At 39.3% G+C, this 24032-nt stretch overlaps 1 protein-coding gene across 1 annotated transcript in view; it reads left to right on the plus strand.

The window, feature by feature from the left end:
- Positions 1–24032, plus strand: part of PCDH11X (protocadherin 11 X-linked) — a 1111291-nt gene that overhangs the window by 50134 nt on the left and 1037125 nt on the right. The window contains exon 2 of the mRNA XM_080652463.1: positions 16403–16989. Within this exon, the coding sequence (XP_080508589.1) occupies positions 16450–16989 (540 nt within the window). The 5' untranslated portion in view covers positions 16403–16449. The remainder of the gene's footprint in view (positions 1–16402; positions 16990–24032) is intronic.

Below are 24032 nucleotides of genomic sequence, written 5' to 3' on the forward strand. Positions count from 1 at the left end.
GAGGTTAAGCTCCATAATGTATGGGGAACTCATACAACTTAACAAAAGTAAGATAAAGAATCCAATTAGAAATGGGCAAAGGACCTAAATGGACAGTTCTCCAAAGTGGACATACAAATTAATATTAATATTTAGGTAATTATGAATTTGTAGTGACATAATGTGTGATTAATAATCAAGGCAGTATTATTTTCCTCAGCTTCAGAAAATAATTACTACTAGGTAATGATTCTAGGCTCACACCTACTCCATGTATATAGAGCCTTGAATCTATGCTTTCTACTGTTTCATAAACCTACTGAAGATTCCATATTCCATATTTTAGTTTTATAGACATGTTATAACAGTCCAAGGGAGAAAGCCCAATTAGTGTATATGACATTTTTATTTAACCTTCCCCTACCAGACAAATAAGGGTAGCAGAGACTTTGCTCCCCTTGAATTCCTAGAATATTTTGTGCCTACATTTCAGAGTCATGAGTTACTTGCTGCTAATAGCACTTTATCTGTTAAGTAATATAGAATCCTTGCATCCCTGAAACTAAAGAAAGGGACCTTTGAGATCCTGCTGTGCCAACTCTCACCTCCTGTAGCATCGGGTTATTGAAGCCCTCTCTATTTAGTGCAAGTATTTTACTTAAGTTTCAACTTATTACGCTGTACTGCATGCACAGATATTTTTCTTCCCTTCCCTGTTTTCATCCTTCATGTCACAGCTGATTGCAGAGCACTATGAGGACTGTACGAAAGTGTTTTTTTATTCAAATATTTCAAGGTGATTTTTATATATGTTAAATACCATGTAAGTCACACTTCCCTGGGTCTTTGCAGGAGTACAAATTTTACCTAAACTATAATTTTTAGTGTTTGAACTTTTCCTTTTCTTAGATAATTTGTGTCAACCTTAAAATGTTTACAGAATGAAAGAGGTGAAAGGGAATGCTATATTTCAATATATTAATTGATATCATGTGAGGAGAGATATAAAACAAAAAAAGAGTCCCACAGATTACAGTAAATATTTCTGTTGGCTTGGGTGACCACATATGTCATCAATGTATTGCCAATTTCTAAAGAATCAATTATGGGAAGGTCACAACACTACATAAAGCCCTACTGAAGGAAACCTGTGAAGACTTTAAGGTCCTTTTGGATTATGGTGAGATGCCATTAGGTCCATTAGTTATTCATGTACTAGTATATTACAGAAGTGCCAATTTTCAAAATGAATAACTTTTCTGTGGACTATGAGCATTCTGGATAGAGGGACAGTTTTTTTATTTTTGCATTTCCAATGCCTGGTACAGAGAAACTACTCAGCAAACATATACCAAACTAGCAAAAAATAGGTTGTTCTAATTAATAAATATATGGAATTTCTTGAAATGGTAAGAGGATGATTCAATTGAATAATAAATGTCAAATTAAATTAATAAATGTAGTTTTAGATCCTATTTAATTAAACAAAATGTAAAATATATAATAAAGAGGTTATATGCAAATTAACCCTCACACCATCACAAGATGGCTACACCCACAGTGGAAGCAGGGTTCCTGTAACACAAGATGGGTACACCCACAGTGGAGGCAGGGTTCCTGTAATGAGCGATCAGCAGGGACCTGAGGCTGTGCCCCCTGCCTAGTGGGGCTTAATGGGGGACCTCAAGGTGTGCCCCCATCATGGCCCAGGCTGGAGGACCTCAGGCTACATCGCCTGCCCTGGTGCCAGGCCAGGGGACCTCAGGCTGTGCCCTTTGCCCTGGGCCATGGGACCTGAGGCTGCACCCCCCACCCTGGCACCTGGCTGGGGGACCTGAGAGTGCACAGGAGACCTGAGGTTGTGCCTCCTGCCCGGCGTGTGCTGGGGGACCTGAGGCTGCACCACCCACCCAGAGAGGCTTGATGGGGGACCTGAGGATGTGCCCCCCCACCAGGCGGGGCTTGACGGGGGTGGGGCTGGCTGGGTCTGGATCTCGCCCAATGCGGGTGGGGCCAGCTGGATCTGGGTCTCATGCAATTTCGAGGTGCACGCAGGTGGGCAGGGACTTGACTCTGGGTCCCATGGCATGCCCCAGACTCTGACAGGAGGAAGATTTTTCACATACATTTTACTAATTTTCTTTCATCTCGGACACTTCTATTGTAGAGAAAGGGCAAATAGCAATATTAATATATTTCCTCTAATTAATTCCCTATTAATGTGTACAAATTTCATGCACTGGGCCACTGGTACTGTATAAAATGTCATGGGAGATTTTATTTTTTCAAAAAAAATTCAAGTTTGTAATTTATTGATTAACATGTCCTCCAATGCACCCTTTGCCTTCTCACAGTATTTGTGATATACTAATACAGTATATTTTATTAGTTACTCTAAAATAAAATACAAGTTTTTAAGTTTTTTGCCACAAATTCTAATTCTCAGTTTCTTTCTTCACGTGGCAGAAGAGTGAAATATGTGTCACACACCCCACATATTTTTAAATTGAATTTTTGAGACAGAGAGAGAACAAGAGAGAGCGAGATAGAGAGGAACATTGACTTGTTGTTCCATTTCCTTATGCATTCATTGGTTTATTCTTGTATGTGCCCTGACAGCAGATCAAAATCCCAACATTGGCGCTTTAGGATGATGCTCTAACCAGCTGAGCTACCCAGACAGGTCTCAGGCACATTAATCATTCCTTAGGGAAGAAAAGATTTAAACAACCTTCTTTTACTTTAAAAAATATGTATTAAAGTATACTTGGCATATAATATTGTATTAGTTTAGGTATAAAACTAATAGTGACTTGATATTTATTGGTATATACATTATATGATCACCATGATATGTCCATTAACCATCTATCACTGTGCAAAGATTTATGATATTACTGACTTTATTCCCTGTGTTGTACATGGCTTATTTATTTTATAACTGGAAGTTTGTATCTCTTATCCCCTTCACTTTTCTCTCCCATCCCACTATAGTGTCAGCTTGAGCTCAAGGGATTTGTTTCTTCATCATTTTAGACTTTTAATCTCTTCTTGTACTTTTTTGGTAATTATTTTCATTATTCCTTTCCATTGTCTCCATTGCTTCTCTATCTCTTCCCATCACTTACTTCATGTACTCAAATTCACTCTCAGTAGTATTCAGGACCACCACATCCATCAAATATCACCACACCTTCCTTGTACTTCTGTCTTTCATGTCTCTAATTCATTGAAGTCATTCCCAGTTCTACTACTGTTTTGTCAAATTCCTCACCATACTTTTGAGCTTCTATAATTTTTCAAAGTCTTTACCCACTCCTTAGGTTCCATATCTCCTTCACTCCAATTTCTGCCAATTGGTTTTCATCCATTCTTGTCCTGCCTATACTCTATGAATACTTCTTATTCTCCTGTCCACACCTATTCTAAAAATCATTCCTTGTCATTCATTTTAAATGTAATTTTTATATTTCAATTACAGCTTACATTCTATATAATTTTTATTGATTTAGGTGCATAGCATAGTGGTTAGAAAATCATGTACTTTAAAAAGTGTTCCCCTGATATTTCGAGTAACCACCTGGAACCTTTCATAGTTATTACAATACTAGAGACCTGGTGCATGAAATTTGTGAAAGGGGGGGTGGTCCCCTCAGCCCAGCCTGCATCCTCTCCAATCCAGGACCCCTCAGGGGATGTCTGACTGCAGGTTTAGGCCCGATCCCAGGGATTGGGTCTAAACCTGCAGTCAGACATCCCTCTCGCAATCCTGGACTGCTGGCTCCTAATTGCTCACATGCCTGCCTGCCTGGTCGCCCCTAACTGACCCCTCTGCCAGTCTGGTTGCTCCTAACTGCCCTCTGCTGCCAGCCAGGTCGCCCCTTACTTCCCCCTCCCTGCCGGCCAGGTTGCTCCTAACTTCCCCCCTACCGGCCTGGACACCCCTTACTGCCCTCCCCTACTGGCCTGGTCGCCCCCAACTGCTCCCCCCACCAGCCTAGTCACCCCTCACTGCCCCCACTGCCAGCCTAATTGCCCCAACTGCTCCCCTGCTGGCCTGGTCACCCCCCACCAGCCTGGTTGCCCCCAAATGCCCCCCCTTCTGGCCTGGTCACCTCCAACTGCCCCCCCCCCCGCCAGTCTGGTTGCCCCACACAGCCTTCTTATTTAGTTGTTTGGTCCTCCCTCACTAACTCCCTGCAGGTCTGGTCATAGGCATCCATCTTGTGAGGGTGTGACAGTCCATTTGCATATCACCTCTTTATTATATAGGATTATTGACTGTCTTCACTAGCCTATATTTTACATCCCCATAACTATTTTGTAACTAAAAATTTCTACTTTTTCATTTTTTCACCCTTCCCCATCTCTCTCCCCTCTGGCAACCATCAGCTTGTTTTCTGTATCTGCAAGTCTGTTTCTATTTTGTTTGTTAGTTTATTTTGTTCTTTATTTTTTGTTTTTGTTTTGTTTACTATTGATTTCAGAGAGGAAGGGAGAGGGAGAGAGATATAGATACATCACTGATGAGAGAGAATCATTGATTGGCTGCCTCCTGCACACCCCACACTGGAGATCAAACCTGCAACCTGGTCATGTGCCCTGACCAGGAATTGAATCCGTGACCTCCTGTTTCATAGGTCAACTCAACCACTGAACCATGCCATCTGGGCCTATTTTGTTCTTTAGATTCTGCATATGAGTTAAATCATACAGTATTTGTCATTCTCTCACTGATTTATTTTACATAGCATAATACTTTCTTGATCCATTTATGCTTTTGCAAATGGTAAGAGTTCATTCTTTTTTATGAACAAGTTATATTCCATGGTATATATGTACCAGCACTTTTATAACTACCCATGTATTGATGAGTATTTGGGCTGCCTCCATATATAGGCTTTTATAATAAACTAGAGGCCCGGTGCATGAAATTTGTGCATGGAGGGGGGGGATGTCCTTCAGCCCAGCCTGTACCCTCTCCAATCTGGAACCCCCAAAGGATGTACTACTGCTGGTTTACAGGGATCGGGCCTATACTGGCAGTCAGACATCCCTCTTGCAATCTGGGACTGCTGGCTCCTAACTGCTCACCTGCCTGCCTGCCTGCTCGCCCCCAACTGACCCCCACCACTGGCCTACTTGCTCCCAAATGCCCCTTTCGCCAGCCTGATCATCCCCAACTGCCCTGTGCCAGTGTGCTCGCCCCCAACTGCCCCCTGCTGGCCTGCTCACCCCCACCTTCTCTTCCCACTGGCCTGCTTGCCCCCAACTGCCCCCCTCCTGGTCTGCTCACTCCAAACTGCACCTCCCCCCGCTGTCCTGATCACCTCGAACTGACCCGCACTGATGGCCTGCTTGCCCCCAACTGGGTTGCTTCCTGGCCTGATCACCCACAACTGCCCTCCCTTCTTGGCCTCTAACCACCTCAGCCCCGCCACCATGGCTTTGTCCAGAAGAACGTCCAGAAGGTCTCCTGGAAGGTCTCCCAGTCTAATTAGTATATTACCCTTTTATTAGTATAGATAGAGGCCTGGTACACGGGTGGGGGCTGGCTGGTTTGCCCTGAAGGGTGTTCCGGATCAGGGTGGGGGTTCCCTTGGGGGGTGGGGCAGCCTGGGTGAGGGGCCTGTGGTGGTTTTCAGGCCAGCCATGCCCCCAAGGGGTGAGGGTCCCCACTGGGGGGGCTTGGCCAGCCTGGGTGAGAGGCTGAGGGCTGTTTTCAAGCTGGCCACAGCCCCTTCCAGGTGGGGGTCCACACTGGGGTGACTGGCCAGCCTGGGTAAGGGGCTGATGGATGTTTGCAGGCTGGCCACACCCCCTAGTGGGGACTCTTACTCCACGAGGGTGTGGCCAGCCTGGGTGAGGGGCTGAGGGCTGTTTTCAGGCTGGCCACACCCCCTTCAGGGTGGGGGTCCCCACTGGGGTGCCTGGCCAGCTTGGGTGAGGAGCTGATGGCTGTTTGCAGGCTGGCCACACCCCCTTCAGGGTGGGGGTCCCCACTGGGGTGCCTGGCCAGCCTGGGTGAGGAAAAATAATCTGTGAGTGTTTCTAATATTTCTTGGAATAATAAGAAAATTTGAGGACAATATTATACAGTTATCATCTATATAGGAATTATAACTTATCCAAAATGAGAGAAAGGCAATTTTCACCTATTTCACACTAGATTTCAAGTTGAAATCATCACAGTAAGTTGTAATTCTAAAAATCCAAAGATTAGTTTTGGAGGAAAAGTAACACAATCATTTGAGCCTCCAGTTCCTAATAAGATGAATGTCTTTATTTTCCTTCCCGGGCAAACTCTTTTAAAAAACTAAATTGAAATATAGTTTTCAGAAGATATATTTGTTTTTTTGCAAACTTTCATAAATAAGCAAAGTTAAAATTATATTTTTCATAAGCAGTACAATAGATAAATTAAGAAAAAGAAATGCCTAAATATCTTTTTTTCTCCGTATGCATTAGTTTTGGGACTTTGTAAAAGTGTCAGCGGTGGTCAAGGGGTTCTCTAGCTGAAGATAAACTTTGGCCAGAGATAGTACTCTGCACTCCCAGTTCTTACTTTGTAGGAATGAATTCAAACAAGTGGCAACAAATAGCAGCAAAAGCAGATGAGGATTTATTTGTAGGAAAGAAATACACTCAGATAGGACCTGAGCAGGCAACTCAGTCAGCTGAGACAGAACTGAGTGCCCTGACATTTGGGAGTTTGAGGATTTGATACCCCTAGGCAGGAATGGCTCTAGGCAAGGAGCACATCATCCACTCCTTCATGTCTCAAAAAATGTATATTTAAGCTATAAGACTCCTTCATCTAGCTCAGTGGTTCTCAACCTTTCTAATGCCTTGACCCTTTAATACAGTTCCTCATGTTGTGGTGACCCCCAACCATAAAATTATTTTCGTTGCTACTTCATAACTGTAATTTTGCTACTGTTAATGAATTGTAATGTATATATCTGTGTTTTCCGATGGTCTTAGGCGACACTGCTAGTGGTTCTCAACCTGTGGGTCGCAACCCACAAGTTGAGAACCGCTGCTGTAGAGCCTAAGACCATCGGAAAACACAGATATTTACATTATAATTCATTAACAGTAGCAAAATTACAGTTATGAAGTAGCAACGAAAATAATTTTATGGTTGGGGGTCACCACAACATGAGGAACTGTATTAAAGGGTCGCGGCATTAGAAAGGTTGAGAATCACTGATCTAGAGGATTTATAGCATGTGAAATTAATGTCTTTTGATATAAAAATTAATATATAAATAATTGACCATAGATATTCATATGTAGCATATAGTTGTTATAAAGATTAAATTAAATAAGTGATTTGAAATCACTTAGAGCAACTAAAATGCTACACAGAATAGAAATTATCCCTTTACCTTTGGTGAATGTAAGATTTATTTATTATGATATGACTAGAGGCCCGGCGCATGAAAATTCATGCACTGGAGGGGGGGTCCCTCAGCCCAGCCTGCCCCCTCTCACAGTCCGGAAGCCCTCAGGGGCGGGAGGCACCCCGGCGATCAGGGGAATGTGATGCCTCCATCACACCTCTGCTGCTGCCACTGCCAGCAGCTCAAGCCTCAGTCGGCCGTGGTTACCTGAGCCTTGGGTGTCCCTGTGTGCCTGGGCAGCCACCATCCGAGACTTGCCTGCACCTAGGGCCAGCCTGAGGCAGCTGGGAAGCCAATATCTGAGGCTTGCCTGCACCTCGGGCTGGTTGTAGGTGGCTGGGAAGCCACTATCTGAGGCTTGCCTGCAGCTCGGGCCAGCCCTTGGTGCCTGGGCAGCCACTATCCGAGGCTTGCCTGTGCCTCCAGCTGGCCTTAGGTGCTGGGCAGCTATCATCCGAGGCTTGCCTGCACTTTGGGCTGGCTCTGGGCAGCTGGGGGGCTGAGGGGAGTGGGGTACTCTGGAGGCAGGCGAGCAGCAGGCCTGCCACCCTGGTAGGGCTGTGGGGACTGGGCACCACCATCTTGTGGCTGTGGGCACCTCCATCTTCGAGGGCATGGCAGTCAATTCGCACATTCCCTCCTTATTGGCTGTGGGCGCCACCATCTTTGTGAGGGTGTGATGGTCAATTAGCATATTTCCTCTTTATTAGATAGGATACTGAATGACCAGATATCTATATTATAAAAACCCAGTGGCCCTAATGCTGTAACAACCAAAGACCGATCACCAGGAGGCTGCATGCGCAACGAGGCTTGCACGGGTGGGCGGGGATTTGACTCTGGGTCTTGTAGAGTGGTGCAACTCGGGGGAGCCCCTCAGCATGGTGTGGCTGGGGTCCTAGGTCTCGCGTGGTGCGCTGGGTTACTAGTATTAAAATAATTCATAGATACTGAAGTATTCATTATTAAATTCACCCAAACTTGATAAAAATATATGATGATGGATGAGCATTTTGCTATATGGGATATAATTATTTCTTTAATAATCTTTAATTCCCTATTACAAATTCTCCCTAAGTCATACATAAAATCCAGAATAATTAGTATAAAAGAGCAACCTCCATAAAGTATCTTTTAAGTGCTGTTTAAACATTGATTATTAACTTATTTGAAACCCTGTTAGAGAATTCTGCACTAACTGTTGTGGAGTGTTAGAATGAATCAATAGAATATAGCCCAGGCAAGGGGTTCAGTTGGTTAGACCAGTGGTCGGCAAACTGTGGATCACGAGCCACATTCGGCTCATGAGCCACAGTTTTCCGCTCTGTTGATTAATGAGTTTGCCGACCACTGGGTTAGACCATCATCCTGTACCCAAAATGGTTGCAGGTTTGAAAGCATCAACAAAATATAAACATTTAGAAAAGGAAGCAACACTGATGGAATCCACTTCTTAGAGAAGATTAGACACAAATATTAAAATTAGATCCATAAAAAATAAAATGGAATCAATGAGTCCATTGTGAAATAAAATTATTTAAAACACCAGTTTTATGGAATTAAAGTAGCTTCTTAAATATTTAATTTTGAAAATTCACATTTAAGAATACATGGTAAATAGTTATGTCAAACAGGACACCGATGCATCTCCCCCACTTTCACTATGGTCAGTCCCTTTGAAAATATTGAGAGTAGCAGCTTCTCCAGTATGTTTTTCTCCAGATATGGTTTCTTTTCTTGCAAAGTCCTAAGATTTTTTCCTGTCAACCTTAAGAACCACCTTAACATTTCCCCTGCTTGTGAAAGAAGTTTTGACAGTGCATGAGAACAATAACATAGAAGTGACTATATTGAGGTTGTTCAATGGTTTTTGTTTTGTTTTGTTTGTTTTTTGTTGTTGTTGTTTTTACTTAAAGAGATATTAAAGTAGTTAGAATGATTGGAGCCAAGTGGAGTTAGGATTATAGCCAACATATATATATATATATATATATATATATATATATATATATATATATATATATATATTTCATGTAATACCTAAATTGGTACTATTTTAAAGAATTTGTTATTGTAGTATGTAAGCCATTCACTCCTATAGAATTAAGTGTAAAATAAATTAAACACAGCTCTTTAATGAAGGAAAATGTAGCAAGTATGCAAAGGAAATTATACCTTGGGATTCTTCTGACCAACTATTTCAACATAATTTTTATGGTTTAAACTCTCTATAATTGCATAGTAGAGACTTAGTTTCCCTACTTACTTACCTTTTTTAGAATTATTGTTCAGAGACTATAAAATAAACTTGAACTTTTGCTTTTCATATCTTAAAATTTCAGAGTTGCTTCTTTTGATTCGATTTTTGCTTTCTCTAATTGTCATGATTCTGTCCCTCTATGATTGTTGCCTACCCAACTGCTATGTATTGCCTATGAAAACATCACTTAAACAGCACTACTGATACCTGTAGAAAAATTTAAGTCTCTGTATCTGATTTCATTGTGCTTGTCTTAGCAATTTAGAAACTAACCTTAAGTTATAGTAGGAGTGGAGTATGGAAGAATGTTGAAATAAAATTTAAGGTTATTATTTATTCATGAAAGAAGGGAATTTGAGCCAAGCAAAGGTACGTGTGTAGGAATATTTTCCCTGAATATCTGATGTAAATGTATCTTGCTTCTTTAAAACCAAGCAGTGACTATTTATAGTCATATTTAGTAGCTAAATTTCTATATTGGTTATTCAAAGAATTAAACTCAAAATTTTAAAGAAAATCCATTTTAATTTTTGTTTTGTAAATAATTTAGTATATAAAACAATACATATTCAACTAGACAATGCAAGGCTTGGAATCAAACAATGGAGATTGAGGTTATTTAATCATGTATGTTTATATCCTGTTAGCAGAGTTGACTTTGTTATATATTGGTTTAACACTGAATTAAAGATATTTTGGAATGTTAATATTATCATATATAACCTCTGTGAGGGCAGGTATCTTTATCTTTTTTTTTTTTCACTGATATATTCTCAGTGCCTGTAACAGTGCATGGAATATGAAAATTGCTTAATAAATATTTTTTTTGATAAGTGACTAAACTGTCATGATAGTAATTACTAACCTGAGGGTAAATTTTCATTTCAGGTTTGCAATATGTATTTTCATTTCAGTTTTAGAAATGACATTGTCTTATTTTTTTTTTTCATTTTTTCCCTGGTTTTTAAAACCTCCAAACGAATTTTGAATGATAAAGCACAGTTTAAATTTTTTTCTTTGATAATGTTATTAAATGATAGAGTAGGACAGATTATAATGGATTGGGAGAGGAGGACTGTTTGGAATTAGGTCACTTTCTTAATTCCTCCTCTTGTGTAGATATATTATAACATGCATTCGTTGTTTCTAAAAATGGTCTGTAGTATTCTTCTGCCAGTTGTAATAATGTGTAATATCTAAGGGTAAGACAAGAATAGAGTGGTAGTTTTAATTCCAGTTGTCAGTGTCCCATTTTTATTTTTGCTTATGTTTGCATGACATTTATAAATTCACACACATAGACATTCATTTTTTTAGATGTCCTAGATTCACAATGTATAGTACACATGTATATGTATGCATATTAACTCATGGTAAGTAAAAATGGGATAAATAATTCTCAGATTCATAAAGAATTATAAGGCCAATATTTCACAAGAAAATGAATCTTGAGGTTTCTATATTATGTAATCCCGATGCTCATCATTGAGCAAATGATGCTGAAAATACCACAGGCAATAGTATTTTGTGCTGTTTACTGAGATAGATAATTTCTTTAGCATTAGCATTGCTTAATATTATACTTAAAATGTTTTGTAAATGGCACCTCAACACAGGAAAGTGGTTGAGCCCAAAATATATACTTTTAAAATTCAGTGAAAAGAAATATAAAGTGATAAGTTTCAAGTTTATCTAGTTTATTTCTTGGTTTTCCTCATGACCTAAACCATCTCAATTGTTCTAACAAATGGATTTATTTTATTACTGATTGCAAGTAGGAACGTGTCCTTTTCTTCACTTTTGTGTTTTCTGACCTGTCCATTTGAATATTTTTTTTAATGCAAATGCCCAGATACACAGTGGGGAAATTACTTAACATAAGACATTGGCATAATCAAACCATTATGCTTATAGCTAGATATATCATTTCACCAGTCCTTCTGTTTTTACTAAAATTTTTATGAGTTATTGATTACCAATAAATATTGAGAACTTCCTTAATTACATACCTATCTGCATTAATAGTTTTCCTTAATGGATTTTTAAATCACTATTTATCAGCTAATCTTTTAAAAATTTGATAGCTGTATTAATACTCTTTAATTATAAAAAATATAACATCTAATAGGGTTTATTGCAGTATGATACAAATTTTATTGTGTTTGTATATTAACTAAAAATAACATCTAGAAGCACATGAAATGTTCCATGATACTACATATTAAAATGTATTTAATATACCAAAATTAATGCTATATCAAACTAATCTAGTTGAGAATAAAAATTGAGAATTAATAAGGAAATGTATAAAGTTGCAAATTTTATTTATTTTATTTTTTTAAATAAATCTTTATTCAGATTATTACAATTGTTTCTCCTTTTTTCCCCCATAGCTCCCCTCCACCTGGTTCTCACCCCACCTTCTGCCCTTACCTCCCCCACACTGTCCTCATCCATAGGTGTATGATTTTTGTCCACTCTCTTCCTGAACCCCCCCAAACCCCTTTCCCCTTGAGAATTATCAGTCCACTCCCTTTCTATGCCCCTGAATCTATTATATTCACCAGATTATTCTGTTCCTCAGGTTTTTAATTCACTTGATTTTTAGGTTCACTTGTTGATAGGTATGTATTTGTTGTTCATAATTTTTATCTTTACTTTTTTCTTCTTCCTCTTCTTTAAGAATACCTTTCAGCATTTCATATAATACTGGTTTGGTGGTGATGAACTTCTTTAGCTTTTTCTTATCTGTGAAGCTCTTTATCTGACCTTCAATTCTGAATGATAGCTTTGCTGGATAGAGTAATCTTGGTTATAGGTTCTTGCTATTCATCACTTTGAAAATTTCTTGCCACTCCCGTCTGGCCTGCATAGTTTCTCTTGAGAAATCAGCTGACAATCATATGGGTGCTCACTTGTAGGTAATTAACTGTTTTTCTCTTGCTGCTTTTAATATTCTCTCTTTGTCTTTTGCTCTTGGCATTTTAATTATGATGTGCCTTGTGGTCCTCTTTGGATTCCTTTTGTTTGGGGTTCTGTGCTCTTCCTGGACTTGTAAGTCTATTTCTTTGACCAGGTGGGGGAAGTTTTCAGTCATTTTTATTTCTTCAAATATGTTTTCAGTATCTTGCTCTCTCTCTTCTTCTGGCACCCCCATAATTCTGATGTTGGTACCCTTGAAGTTGTCCCAGAGGCTTCTTACACTATCTTCAACTTTTTGGATTTTTTTTTTTCTTTTTGCTTTTTCGGTTGAGTGTTTTTTGCTTCTTTGTATTTCACTTCTTTGACTTGATTCTTGTGTTCCTCTATTCTGTTTCTGGGTCTCTGTATAATATTTTTTATTTCAGTCAGTGTATGTTTAATTTCTAGTTGGTCCTTCTTCATATCTTCGAGGGTCTCATTATATTTATCCGCCTTTTCTAGGATATTCTTGAAAAGCCTTATAACTGTGGTTTTGAATTCTATATCCAGTCGTTTATTTTCCTCCATTTCTTTCGTTTGTGATCTGTTTCTTTGATGCCGCATTTTCATTGCTTCCCTGAGTTGGTAGGGTAGATTTGTGTGCGAGGTTTCCTATATAGCCCAGTGGGTCGGCCTCCCCAGTTAACCTGAGGTGGATACTCTTGGTGCACCCCTTTGTGGACTGTGTGTACAGCCTGGTTGTAGTTAAGTCTTGATTGTTATTGGTATCACTGGGAGGAATTGACCTCCAGGCCAGTTGGCTGTAGGGATCAGCTGTGTCTATGCTGGGAGAAGTTCGGTGTTGGAGACAGCCTTATAGGATTAGACTTGCCAAATTGCAATAGCCTCTGTGCTCAGCTTGGATGGGGTGGAGTCTCAGGGCCGAGCAGACAGTCTTGGCTTCCAGTCAGCCTGGCCCTTGCGCGCATGCGCACCTCCAGACCTCTACCTTCCCCGGCTCCCGAGTCTCTACCCAAGAGTCCAGATTCCCCCCCACAAGAGCGTGGGTCCCTGGGGGCTCGCCTGGAACCGGAGTTCAGTGCAGTCAGAACTGGGGCTCAGTGCAATCAGGAGCTTCCGACTCCCTTCCGCTAGGGAAAGCCTGTGGCAACCTCCGCAGCCTTTGTGCACACTGGCATGCGCGCCTCCAGACCCTTTCCCCCCGGGGTTCCCACATGTCTCCCAGTCTCCGGGTGCCTTTCTTTCTACCTGACAGTCCAGACTCCCCCTGTATGAGCCTGGGTCCACGGGGTTTCTCCTGGAACTGGGGTTCAGTGCAGTCAGAACTGGGGTTCAGTGCGGTCGGGGGCTTCCTTCCCCCTTCTGCCAGAGAAAGTCAGCCAGGCTCTCAGCCGCCCTTCCTCTCTGTGTGCACAAAGCCCGTTTGCCGTACCTCCAATTCTCTGTGAGCTTTTCTCTTTCCTTCTAGTTGTAGAATTTTCACTCAGCCCGCTTTCCTGTGGTTCTGGATGGTGTCCGTTCTGTTTTTTAGTTGTAGTTTTGAAATTGTTGTGCGAGGCATCAGTTTAGGTGCTTACCTATGCCACCATCTTGGTTTCTCTCCTCTAAAGTTGCAAATTTTAAATAATAAAAATCCCTTATTGAATTTATCAGAAGACCCAGAGAACTGAAATAATTTGGCAGATTTTAGTGGTTTAACTCAGCAAAGTGACTTCAAATTACTTTCTTATTTTTAAACCCTAGTCAGGTTGTTCCTTGTTATTGGGTAATTTTTATTTCAGTGCGTAGATGTTAAAACCCATTTCATATGGACTACTTTCAACTATTTATAAACACAAATTCTCAGAGTTGAGATGTCTTCTAGTCCAGTTCTCCCACTGAATGTTTGGATATTGTCTGCCAAATCATAATTATGTAGAGCTATCCTGGTGATGCATTTTCTCTGTCACTACCTCCAAAGATATGGAGTTAATTCTCTCCTGAAAACTATTTTTTCCAAAATGTATTAATAGGCAGCTATTTGTGTTGAACTAACAAAATTTTAGTTTCCTCCCTGTAATTTATCCTTATTCTTATTCTTCTCATTCAATGAAAGAAAACTTAATATGCTTTATGCATATTTCTTCCCATGTTTAGGTATTTGTCATATAAACTACTCTCCTCTCTGAAAGGACTTTTTTTAAATCAAAACTTGCCGAGTCCCTCATATATCATGATTCTTTATTTCTTGTTATTTAGATCAATTTTACATTTTGATGCCCAGAACAAAACACTCAAAATATTGTATAATACCTTCATTACCGATTATTATAACATATTATAACAAAGAATAATGATTATGTTTTTTTCTGATTGGTAAAATATTCTTTACTTTTCCTTAACCATTTAATTAAATATTTTAATTATTTTATTACCTTTAACTACCTTGGTATATTATAATATTACTAGAGGCCCAGTGCAAGAAATTCGTGCATGGGGGGGCATGTATCCCTCAGCCCAGCCTGCACCGTCTCCAATCTGGGACCCCTCGAGGGATGTCCGACTGCCCGTTTAGGCCTGATCCTACCAGGAAAGGGCCTAAACGGGCAGTCGGACATCCCTCTCACAATCCAGGACTGCTGGCTCCCAACTGCTCACCTGCCTGCCTTCCTGATTGCCCCTAACAGCTTCTGCCTGCCAGCCTGATCACCCCCTAACCACTCCCCTGCCAGCCTGATTGATGCCTAACTGCTACCCTGCCAGCCTGTTTGCCCCTAACTGCCGTCCCCTGCAGGCCTGGTCACCCCTAACTGCCCTCCCCTGCAGGCTTGATCACCCCCAACTGCCCTCCCTTGCAGGCCTGGTCCCTCCAAACTGTCCTCCCCTGCTGGCCATCTTGTGGTGGCCATCTTGTGTCCACATGGAGGCAGCTATCTTTGACCACATGGGGGCAGCCATCTCGTGGGTTGGAGTGATGGTCAATTTGCATATTACTCTTTTATTAGGATAGAGGCCTGGTGCATAGGTGGGGGCTGGCTGGTTTGCCCTGGAAGGTGTCCTGGATCAGGGTGGGGGTTCCCTTGGGATATGGGGAGGCTTGGGCCAGGGGTCTGTGGTTGTTTGCAACCCGGCCATGTCCCCCAACAACCCAAGCAGAGGCCATGGTATCTGGATTTATTTATCTTCTATAATTGAAACTTTGTAGCCTTAAGTGGAGGCCAAGGCAGGCCTGGACAGATGGAAAGCTTGGCTTCCTCCATCGCCGGGGGCAACTCAAGCCTCCTGCTTTCTCCAGCTCCATGGCTGCTGCCATTTTTGTTTAGATTTATTTATCTTCTATAATTGAAACTTTGTAGCCTTGAGTGGAGGCCTAGGCCAGTCAGGGAGTGCGGAAAGCTTGGCTTCCTCCATTACCAGGGAAACCCAAGCCTCCTGTTTGCTCTGTGGGCGCAGCCATCTTGGTTGGGTTAATTTGCATACTCACTCCTGATTGGCTGGTGGGTGTGGCTTGTGGGTGTAGCATAGTTACGGTCAATTTGCATATTGCTCTTTTATTAGATAGGATGTTTTACATATTTTATCAATGGTGGACACTTATATAACTTCTCAGGCTTTCTAATTATTGTAGATAACTGTAGATATCTTGTTTCATTGTGCATTTTAATGTAAAAATGTATTATATTTTACTTAAAAAATCTAACAGTATTTAACAGTGTTGATTGTATTTTGTTTAATGATTTTAATTTAAAACTGATTAATTATTTAACATACATTTAATTGTCAGCTTTACTAATTTCTTCTTCCTCTTCCTCTTCCTCTTCCTCTTTCTCTATCTCTTCTCTTTTCTTTTTGACAGTACTCTGCGGGGCGGGGGGTACAAGAACTTTGAGCTTTGTACCTGGTATGGACTTGTTGTCCGGGACGTATATATTTGCGGTCCTGTTAGCATGTGTCGTGTTTCAGTCTGGCGCCCAGGAGAAAAACTATTCCATTCGAGAAGAAATGCCAGAGAACGTCCTGATAGGCGACTTGTTGAAAGACCTCAACCTGTCCCTAATTCGACACAAGTCCTTAAAAATTCCCATGAAGTTCAAGCTAGTGTACAAGACTGGGGAAGTGCCACTGATCCGAATCGAAGAAGGTACTGGTGAGATATTCACTACTGGAGCACGCATTGATCGTGAGAAATTATGTACTGGTATCTTGCTGGATGGCCGTTGCCTTTATGAAGTGGAAGTTGCCGTTTTGCCAGATGAAATATTTAGACTGGTTAAGATACGTTTTCTGATAGAAGATATAAATGATAATGCACCACTATTCCCAGCAACTGTTATCAACATATCAATTCCAGAGAACTCAGCTATAAACTCTCGATTTGCTCTCCCAGCGGCCATTGATCCTGACATAGGAATAAACGGAGTTCAAAACTACCAACTCATTAAGGTGCGTTTAAAAAATATTTTGCTAGAGATAACTCATTTTTTAAAGACAAAAAGAATGGTCTTCGTGTACTTCAAATTTTGAGTAAGTTATCAACTTAATTTTTCAAAGTTTAAGCTAACTATTGTGGAGAAAATGCATCAATGCAATTTTTGAAATTGCATAGGGTTTATGATTCTGATTCTTCATTTTATGTGTTTTAATTTTCACCAATTGTTATTGTTTCCCTTAATCCACTATGGTGGTAAGACATGGGACTCAACCATACTACTTACAAATCAATAACCAACCCTATAACTTACTTTTGATCTGTCTGATTATCACTGCCACAAACTTGACCTAAACACATAAATCTAAAAGTTAAGAATGAATTGACAAACCCATCATTTTTTCTCAGTGATTATTATTATCTTTTTTACTTATATAAGAAGTTTATTTTTATTTTTCAGAATTATGCACATTGTGCTGCCCCTTACATTTTTCATATAACAAAACATAATGGAGCTCTTTCTAAGTCAATGCATACATCTCTCCATCTTTCTGTTCTGTGATTCTTCTTTTTTTTTTTTTTTTTTTTTGGCTTAAATGTGCTTTTTTATTTTTTTATAATTTTATATATTGTTTAAAGTCTTACAAACAGTAGTACACATATCTCCTTTTTTCCCCATTCACCTTCCCCCAGCCTCCTCTACCCCTGGCACATGCCCTCATCACACACCCCCAGTGTCTTGTGTCCATTGGCTGTGCTTATATGCATGCATACAAGTCCTTCGGTTGATCTCTTTCCCCTGCTCCCCAACCTTCCCACTGTAATTTGACAGTCTGTTCCATGCTTCACTGCCTCTCTATCTATCTTTATGTTCATCAGGTTATAATGTTCTTTGTTTCCCATAAATGAGTGGATCAAGTGGTATTTTTCTTTCATTGCCTGGCTTATTTCAATTAGCATAATGCTCTCCAGTTCCATCCATGCAGCTGCAAATGGTAAGAATTCCTTTTTTTATAGCAGCGTACTATTCCATTGTGTAGAAGTACCATAGTTTTCTAATCCACTCATCTGCTGATGGGCATTTAGGCTGTTTCCAAATATGAGCTATTGTAAATTGGGCTGCTATGAACATAGGGGTGCATATATCCTTTCTGATTGGTGTTTCTAGTTTCTTGGGATATATTCCTAGAAGTGGGATTACTAGGTCAAATGGGAGTTCCATTTTTAATTTTTTGAGGAAACTCCATACTGTTCTCCACAGTGGCTGCACCAGTCTGCATTCTCACCAGCAGTACACGAGGGTTCTTTTTTCTGCACATCCTCGCCAGCACTTGTCATTTGTTGATGATGGCCATTCTGACAGGAGTGAGATAGTACCTCATTGTCCTTTTGATTTGCATCTCTTGGATAATTAGTGACTTTGAGAATGTTTTCATATGTCTCTTGGCCTTCCTTTTGTCTTCTTTCGAAAAGTGTCTATTTAGGTCTGTTGCCCATATTTTTTATTAGATTGTTTATCTTCCTTTCGTTATGTTGTATGGGTTCCCTGTAAATGTTGGAGATTAAAACTTTACTGGTGATAACATTGGCAAATATGTTCTCCCATACATTGGGCTTTCTTGTTGTTTTGTTGATGGTTTCTTTTGCTGTGAAAAAGCTTTTTATTTTGATGTAGTCCCATTTGTTTATTTTCTCTTTAGTTTGCATTGTTCTAGGAGTGGTATCAGTGAAGAAATTGCTTCGGCATACATCTGATATTTCGCTGCCTGTGGATTCCTCTAGTATTTTTATGGTTTCCTCTCTTATGTTTAAATCTTTTATCCATTTTGAGTTTATTTTTGTGTATCATGTAAGTTGGTGGTCTAGTTTCATATTTTTGCATGTATCTGTCCAATTTTCCCAACACCATTTATTGAAGAGACTGTCTTCACTCCATTGTATATTCATGCCTCCTTGTCAAACATTAATTGAGCATAGCGGTTTGGGTTGACTTCAGGGTTCTCTATTCTATTCCAGTGGTCTATATGTCTGTTCTTGTGTCAGTACCACGCTGTTTTGAGAACAGTGGCTTTGTAATACAGCTTGAAATCTGGTATTGAGATCCCACCTAATTTGTTCTTCATTCTCAGGATTGCTGTGGCTATTCGGGGTCTTTTTTTTTTATTCCAGATGAATTTTTGGAGAGTTCTTTCTAGGTCTGTGAAATATGCCGTTGGTATTTTAATGGGGAGTGCATTGAATCTATAGATTTCTTTGGATAATATGGACATTTTAATGATGTTGACTCTACCAATCCATGAACATGGTATGTTCTTCCATCTGTTTATGTCTTCCTCTATCTCTTTTTTCAGTGTCCTGTAGTTTTCCACGTATAGGTCTTTTACCTCCTTAGTTAAGTTTATTCCTTGGTATCTTAATTTTTTTGGTGGGATGGTAAATGGGATTGCTTTTTTAGTCTCTCTTTCTGTAAGTTCATTATTGGTGTATACAAATGCCATAGATTTCTTGGCATTAATTTTGTGTCCTGATACATTGCTGAATTCATTTATTAACTATAATAAATTTTGATGTAGTCTTTAGGGCTTTTTATGTACAATATCATGTCATTTGCGAATAAGGACAGTTTTACTTCTCTTCCAATTTGGATGCCTTTTATTTCTTCTTCTTGTCTAATAGCAATGGCTAATACTTCCAGTACTATGTTGAACAGGAGTGGTGAGAGTGGGCATTCCTGATTGTTCCTGCTCTTAGTGGAAATGGTTTGAGTTTTTGCCCATTGAGTATGATGTTGGCTGTGGGTTTGTCATATATGGGTTTTATTATGTTGAGGTATGAGCCTTCTATTCCCAGATTGCTGAGAGTTTTTATCAAAAAAGGGTTTTGGATTTTGTCAAATGCATTTTCTCCATCAATTGATATGACTATGTGATTTTTATCTCTCAATTTGTTTATGTGATGTATCACGTTTATTGACTTGTGGATATTGTACCATCCTTGCATCCTCAGGATAAATCCTACTTGGTCATGGTGTATGATCTTTCTGCTGTACTGCTATATTTGATTTGCTAGAATTTTGTTGAGTATTTTGGCATCTATGTTCATTCTCTTTCATTGCATTGCCTTTATCTGTTTTTGGTATTAGGGTGATGCTGGCTTCATAGAATGAGCTTGGAAGTGTTCCTTCCTCTTGAATTTTTTTGAATATTCTGAGGAAGATAAGTTGTAGTTCTTCCTGGAATGCTTGGTAAAACTCACCTCTGAAGCCATCTGGCCCCAGGCTTTTGTTTGCTAGAAGCTTTTTGATGACCACTTCAATTTGTTCCATAGTTATTGGCTTATTGAGATTTTTAGATTCTTCCTGATTGAGTTTTGGAAGGTTATATTTTTCTAGCAATATGTCCGTTTCCTCCAGATTGTCCAGTTTGTTGGAATAGCTTGTTCATAGTATTTTTTTTTAACAATCCTTTGTATTTCTGTGGGGTCTTTTGTTATTTCTCCTCTTTCATTTCTGTGTTTTTTTTTTTTTTTTTTTTTTTTTTTTTTTTGGGTCCTCTCTCTTTGCTTCTTGGTGAGCCAGGCTAGAGGTTCATCAACCTTGTGTATCCTTTCAAAGAACCATCTCGTGGTTTTGTTGTTCTTTTTTATTTTTTTTTTATTATTTTTTTCTTTGGGGTGTGTGTGTGTGTGTGTGTGTGTGTGTGTGTGTGTGTGTGTGTGTGTTTGGTCTCTATGTCTTTTATCTCCACTCTGATCTTTATTATTTCATTCCTTCTGCTTACACTGGGCTCTTCTCGTTGCTCTCTTTCTAACTCTTTGGGTTGTAGGGTTAGGTAATTTATTACCATTGTTTCTTGTTTTTTTTTTTTTTTGGTTTTTGTTTGTTTGTTTGTTTTTTCAGTAGGCTTGTAGAGCTATGAACTTCCCTCTCAAGACTGCTTTTGCTGTGTCTCATAGATTTTGGATTGTTGTATTTTCATTGTTGTTTGTTGCCACGATGTTTTTTATTTCTTCTTTGATCTCTCTGGTAACCCAGTCATTGTTTAATAGCATGCCATTTAGTCTCCATGTGTTTGATTTTTTTGGATTGTTTTTATTGTAGTTGATTTCTAGTTTTATGCCACTGTGATCTGAGAATATGCTTGATATGATTTCTATCTTCTTAAATTGGAAGAGACTTTGCCTGTGACCCAATATATGGTCTATCTTTGAAAATGACCCATGTGCACTTGAGAAGAATGTATTTTCTGTGGTTTTGAGGTGCAAAGTTCTGAATATATCAATTAATTCCATCTGATTTAGTGAGTCATTTAGGATTAATGTTTCTTTGCTGATTTTTTTGTTTATAAGATTTGTCCAATGGTGACAGTGGGGTATTAAAGTCCCCCACTATGATTGTATTGCTGTCAATCTCTCCCTTGATATCCTTTAGAAGTTTTTTTTATGTATTTGGGTGCTACTGTACTGGGTGCATATATGTTTACCAGAGTTATTTCTTCTTGTTGGATTGTTCCCTTTAGTATTATGTAGTGGCCTTCCTTATCTCCTTTCATGTCCTTCACGTTGAGATCTAATTTGTCAGATATAAGTATTGACACCCCAGCATTTTTTTCATTTCCATTTGCCTGAAAAACCTTTTTCCATCCCTTCACCATCAGACTGTGTGTGTCTTTTTTTCTGAGGTGGGTTTCCTGTAGACAACAAATATATGGGTCGTGTTTTCTTATCCAATCCGTTACCCTATGTCTTTTGATTGGGGCATTAAGTCCATTTACCTTTAAAGTTATTATTGATAGGTACTTGTTTGTCATCATTTTTATTCTTTACCCCTGTGTTCCTTCTTCGCTTCCTATTTCTTCTTTTTATAGCAGACCCTTTAGCTTTTCTTGCATTGCTGGTTTGGTGGTAATAAACTCCCTTAGTCCTTTTTTGTCTGTGAAGCTCCTGATTTCACCCTCAATTTTGATTGATAGCCTTGCTGGGTACAGTATCCGTGGATTCAGACCCTTCCTTTGCATGACTTTGTATATTTCATTCCATTCCCTTCTGGCCTGATGTGTTTCTGTTGTGAAATCAGTTGCTAATCTGATGGGGGATCCTGTGTAGGTAACTTTCTGTCTCTCTCTGGCCGCTTTTAAGATTCTTACTTTGTCATTGGTGTTTGCCAATTTAATTATAATGTGCCTTGGCATCGGTCTTTTGGGCTTCATCTTGTTTGTGACTCTTTGAGCTCCTTTGATTTGTGTGAGCTTTTTCTTCCCTATATCAGGGAAGTTTTCTGGCATTATTTCTTCAAACAGGTTTTCTATTCCTTGCTCAGTTTCCTCTCCTTCTGGCACACCAATTATGCAAATGTTGTTTTGTTTCATGTTGTCCAAAAGTTTCCTTAGGCTCTCCTCCTGGTTTTTATTTTTTATTTTCTAGATGCTGCTCTGCTTGGGTATTTTTCTACATGTCTCCTTTTATTTCATATACCAGTTGTTTCTTTATCTCCCTATGATCTCTCTTCTCCAGGTGTCTGGTTATGTAATTCTCTCTCTCCTTATGCTAGGCAAAATCTGACCTTTCAGTGAGAAGGAGCAGAGCTCCTCCTAGTCTGCATATTCTCACTGCTTGGGTTCCAGTGTTCCTGGGTTCACAGCTGTTCCCTGGGTGTGGTTGTTGTAGATTCCCAGGATTTTTAGACTTCCTATAACAGCCACTCTCCCCTTCAAGATGGTGCAGTCTCTGCATCAGAGCCAGTTGCTCCAGGATGGATTTCAGCAGCAGTGGAGGCTGCATGGTCAGTGGAACCCTATCTGGCAATCCCCAACAGTCCCTGGGAGTATAGCTTTCCCCCAACTCACAAATAAACACTCCCCTTGTGACCACACACTCTCCTTTAGTTCTCTCTCTCACGTACTATCTTGCAGTCTGCCTTCCTGTCAGCAGCCATCTTCCCTCCTCTCTCAGTGATTATTTTTTATATAAAGCTTTATCTTGCCTTTTAAAAATATTTTGAATAAATTTACTTGAGAGATGAGTAGAACATTTTTCATTACTAGCATTTCTGCACATATATAGAATAATGATAATTATTTTTCATAATGATGTTCAAGTCAAGGTCAGATCTTTAAGCATGTTGAGTCATCAAAATGAGAGTGAATTTCAGCCTGTGTGCTGCTTGCTAATGTTAAATATTTTCATTTTGTTGCAATTCTTTGAAAATACAGAGGATTTATTCGCAGTAGAGTGTAAGTAAACCTTTTAGTGAAAAAGCTTTAGTTAATCTGAAGAACCTATTTTGCCTTGAGTTGGGTCTTGGATGGGGGAAGTCAGAGGGAAGATTAAATGGTGTTCTTCAAAATATTTTAATTACCTATGTGATATATAGGGCAGTAGAAAACTCAGATTTTGGTATTTGAAATAGTACAATGTGCTTTAATGATCTTGAAAAATGTGTAAAAGAACAAATATGTAGATTTAATATAGAGATGGTCAAGGCATTTTCAAAATTTTATAAACATTTTTTGACAATTCATTACCAGATTATGATTAACATGATCAATGCTAAAAGTATTCAAAGGTCACATAAATAAGATATTTTAATGTACTATATTACTTGAAGGTTTTGGCCTAGAAGGTGTGAAATATTGGAAAACTTCTCGGGCTGATGCCAATATCTTGTGAAGATATATTTATTTATAAAATCTATTTAGAAATTGAAGGCTACAGAACTCTTGAGTGAATTTGAGTGATATGCAAATTTGTGTCTGAATATAAGTAAAAACAGAAGTGATAGGTTATTTATAAATGAGCATTTAGGTAAGATCCAGTGGCAGTGAGAAAAGTTGTAAGAATAAGATAGATATAGATCACAATTTTGTATTTAGAAAAACTAGAAAAGCCACTTCCAGCTTAACATTTTGGACCTTTAGTTTCTTCTTTCATAATATGAAGATGATGATGTAAATGCCACAGGGGCAGAATTGGAAAGAATAAGCACTAACTAGAGAGTAGATATAACTTCATAAAATATTTTTGGAGATGCTTTAAATTATGTGGCTATTTATAGAAATGT

This window comes from Plecotus auritus (genome assembly GCF_963455305.1).
Source record: "Plecotus auritus genome assembly, chromosome: X".
Taxonomy (NCBI): Eukaryota; Metazoa; Chordata; class Mammalia; order Chiroptera; family Vespertilionidae; genus Plecotus; species Plecotus auritus.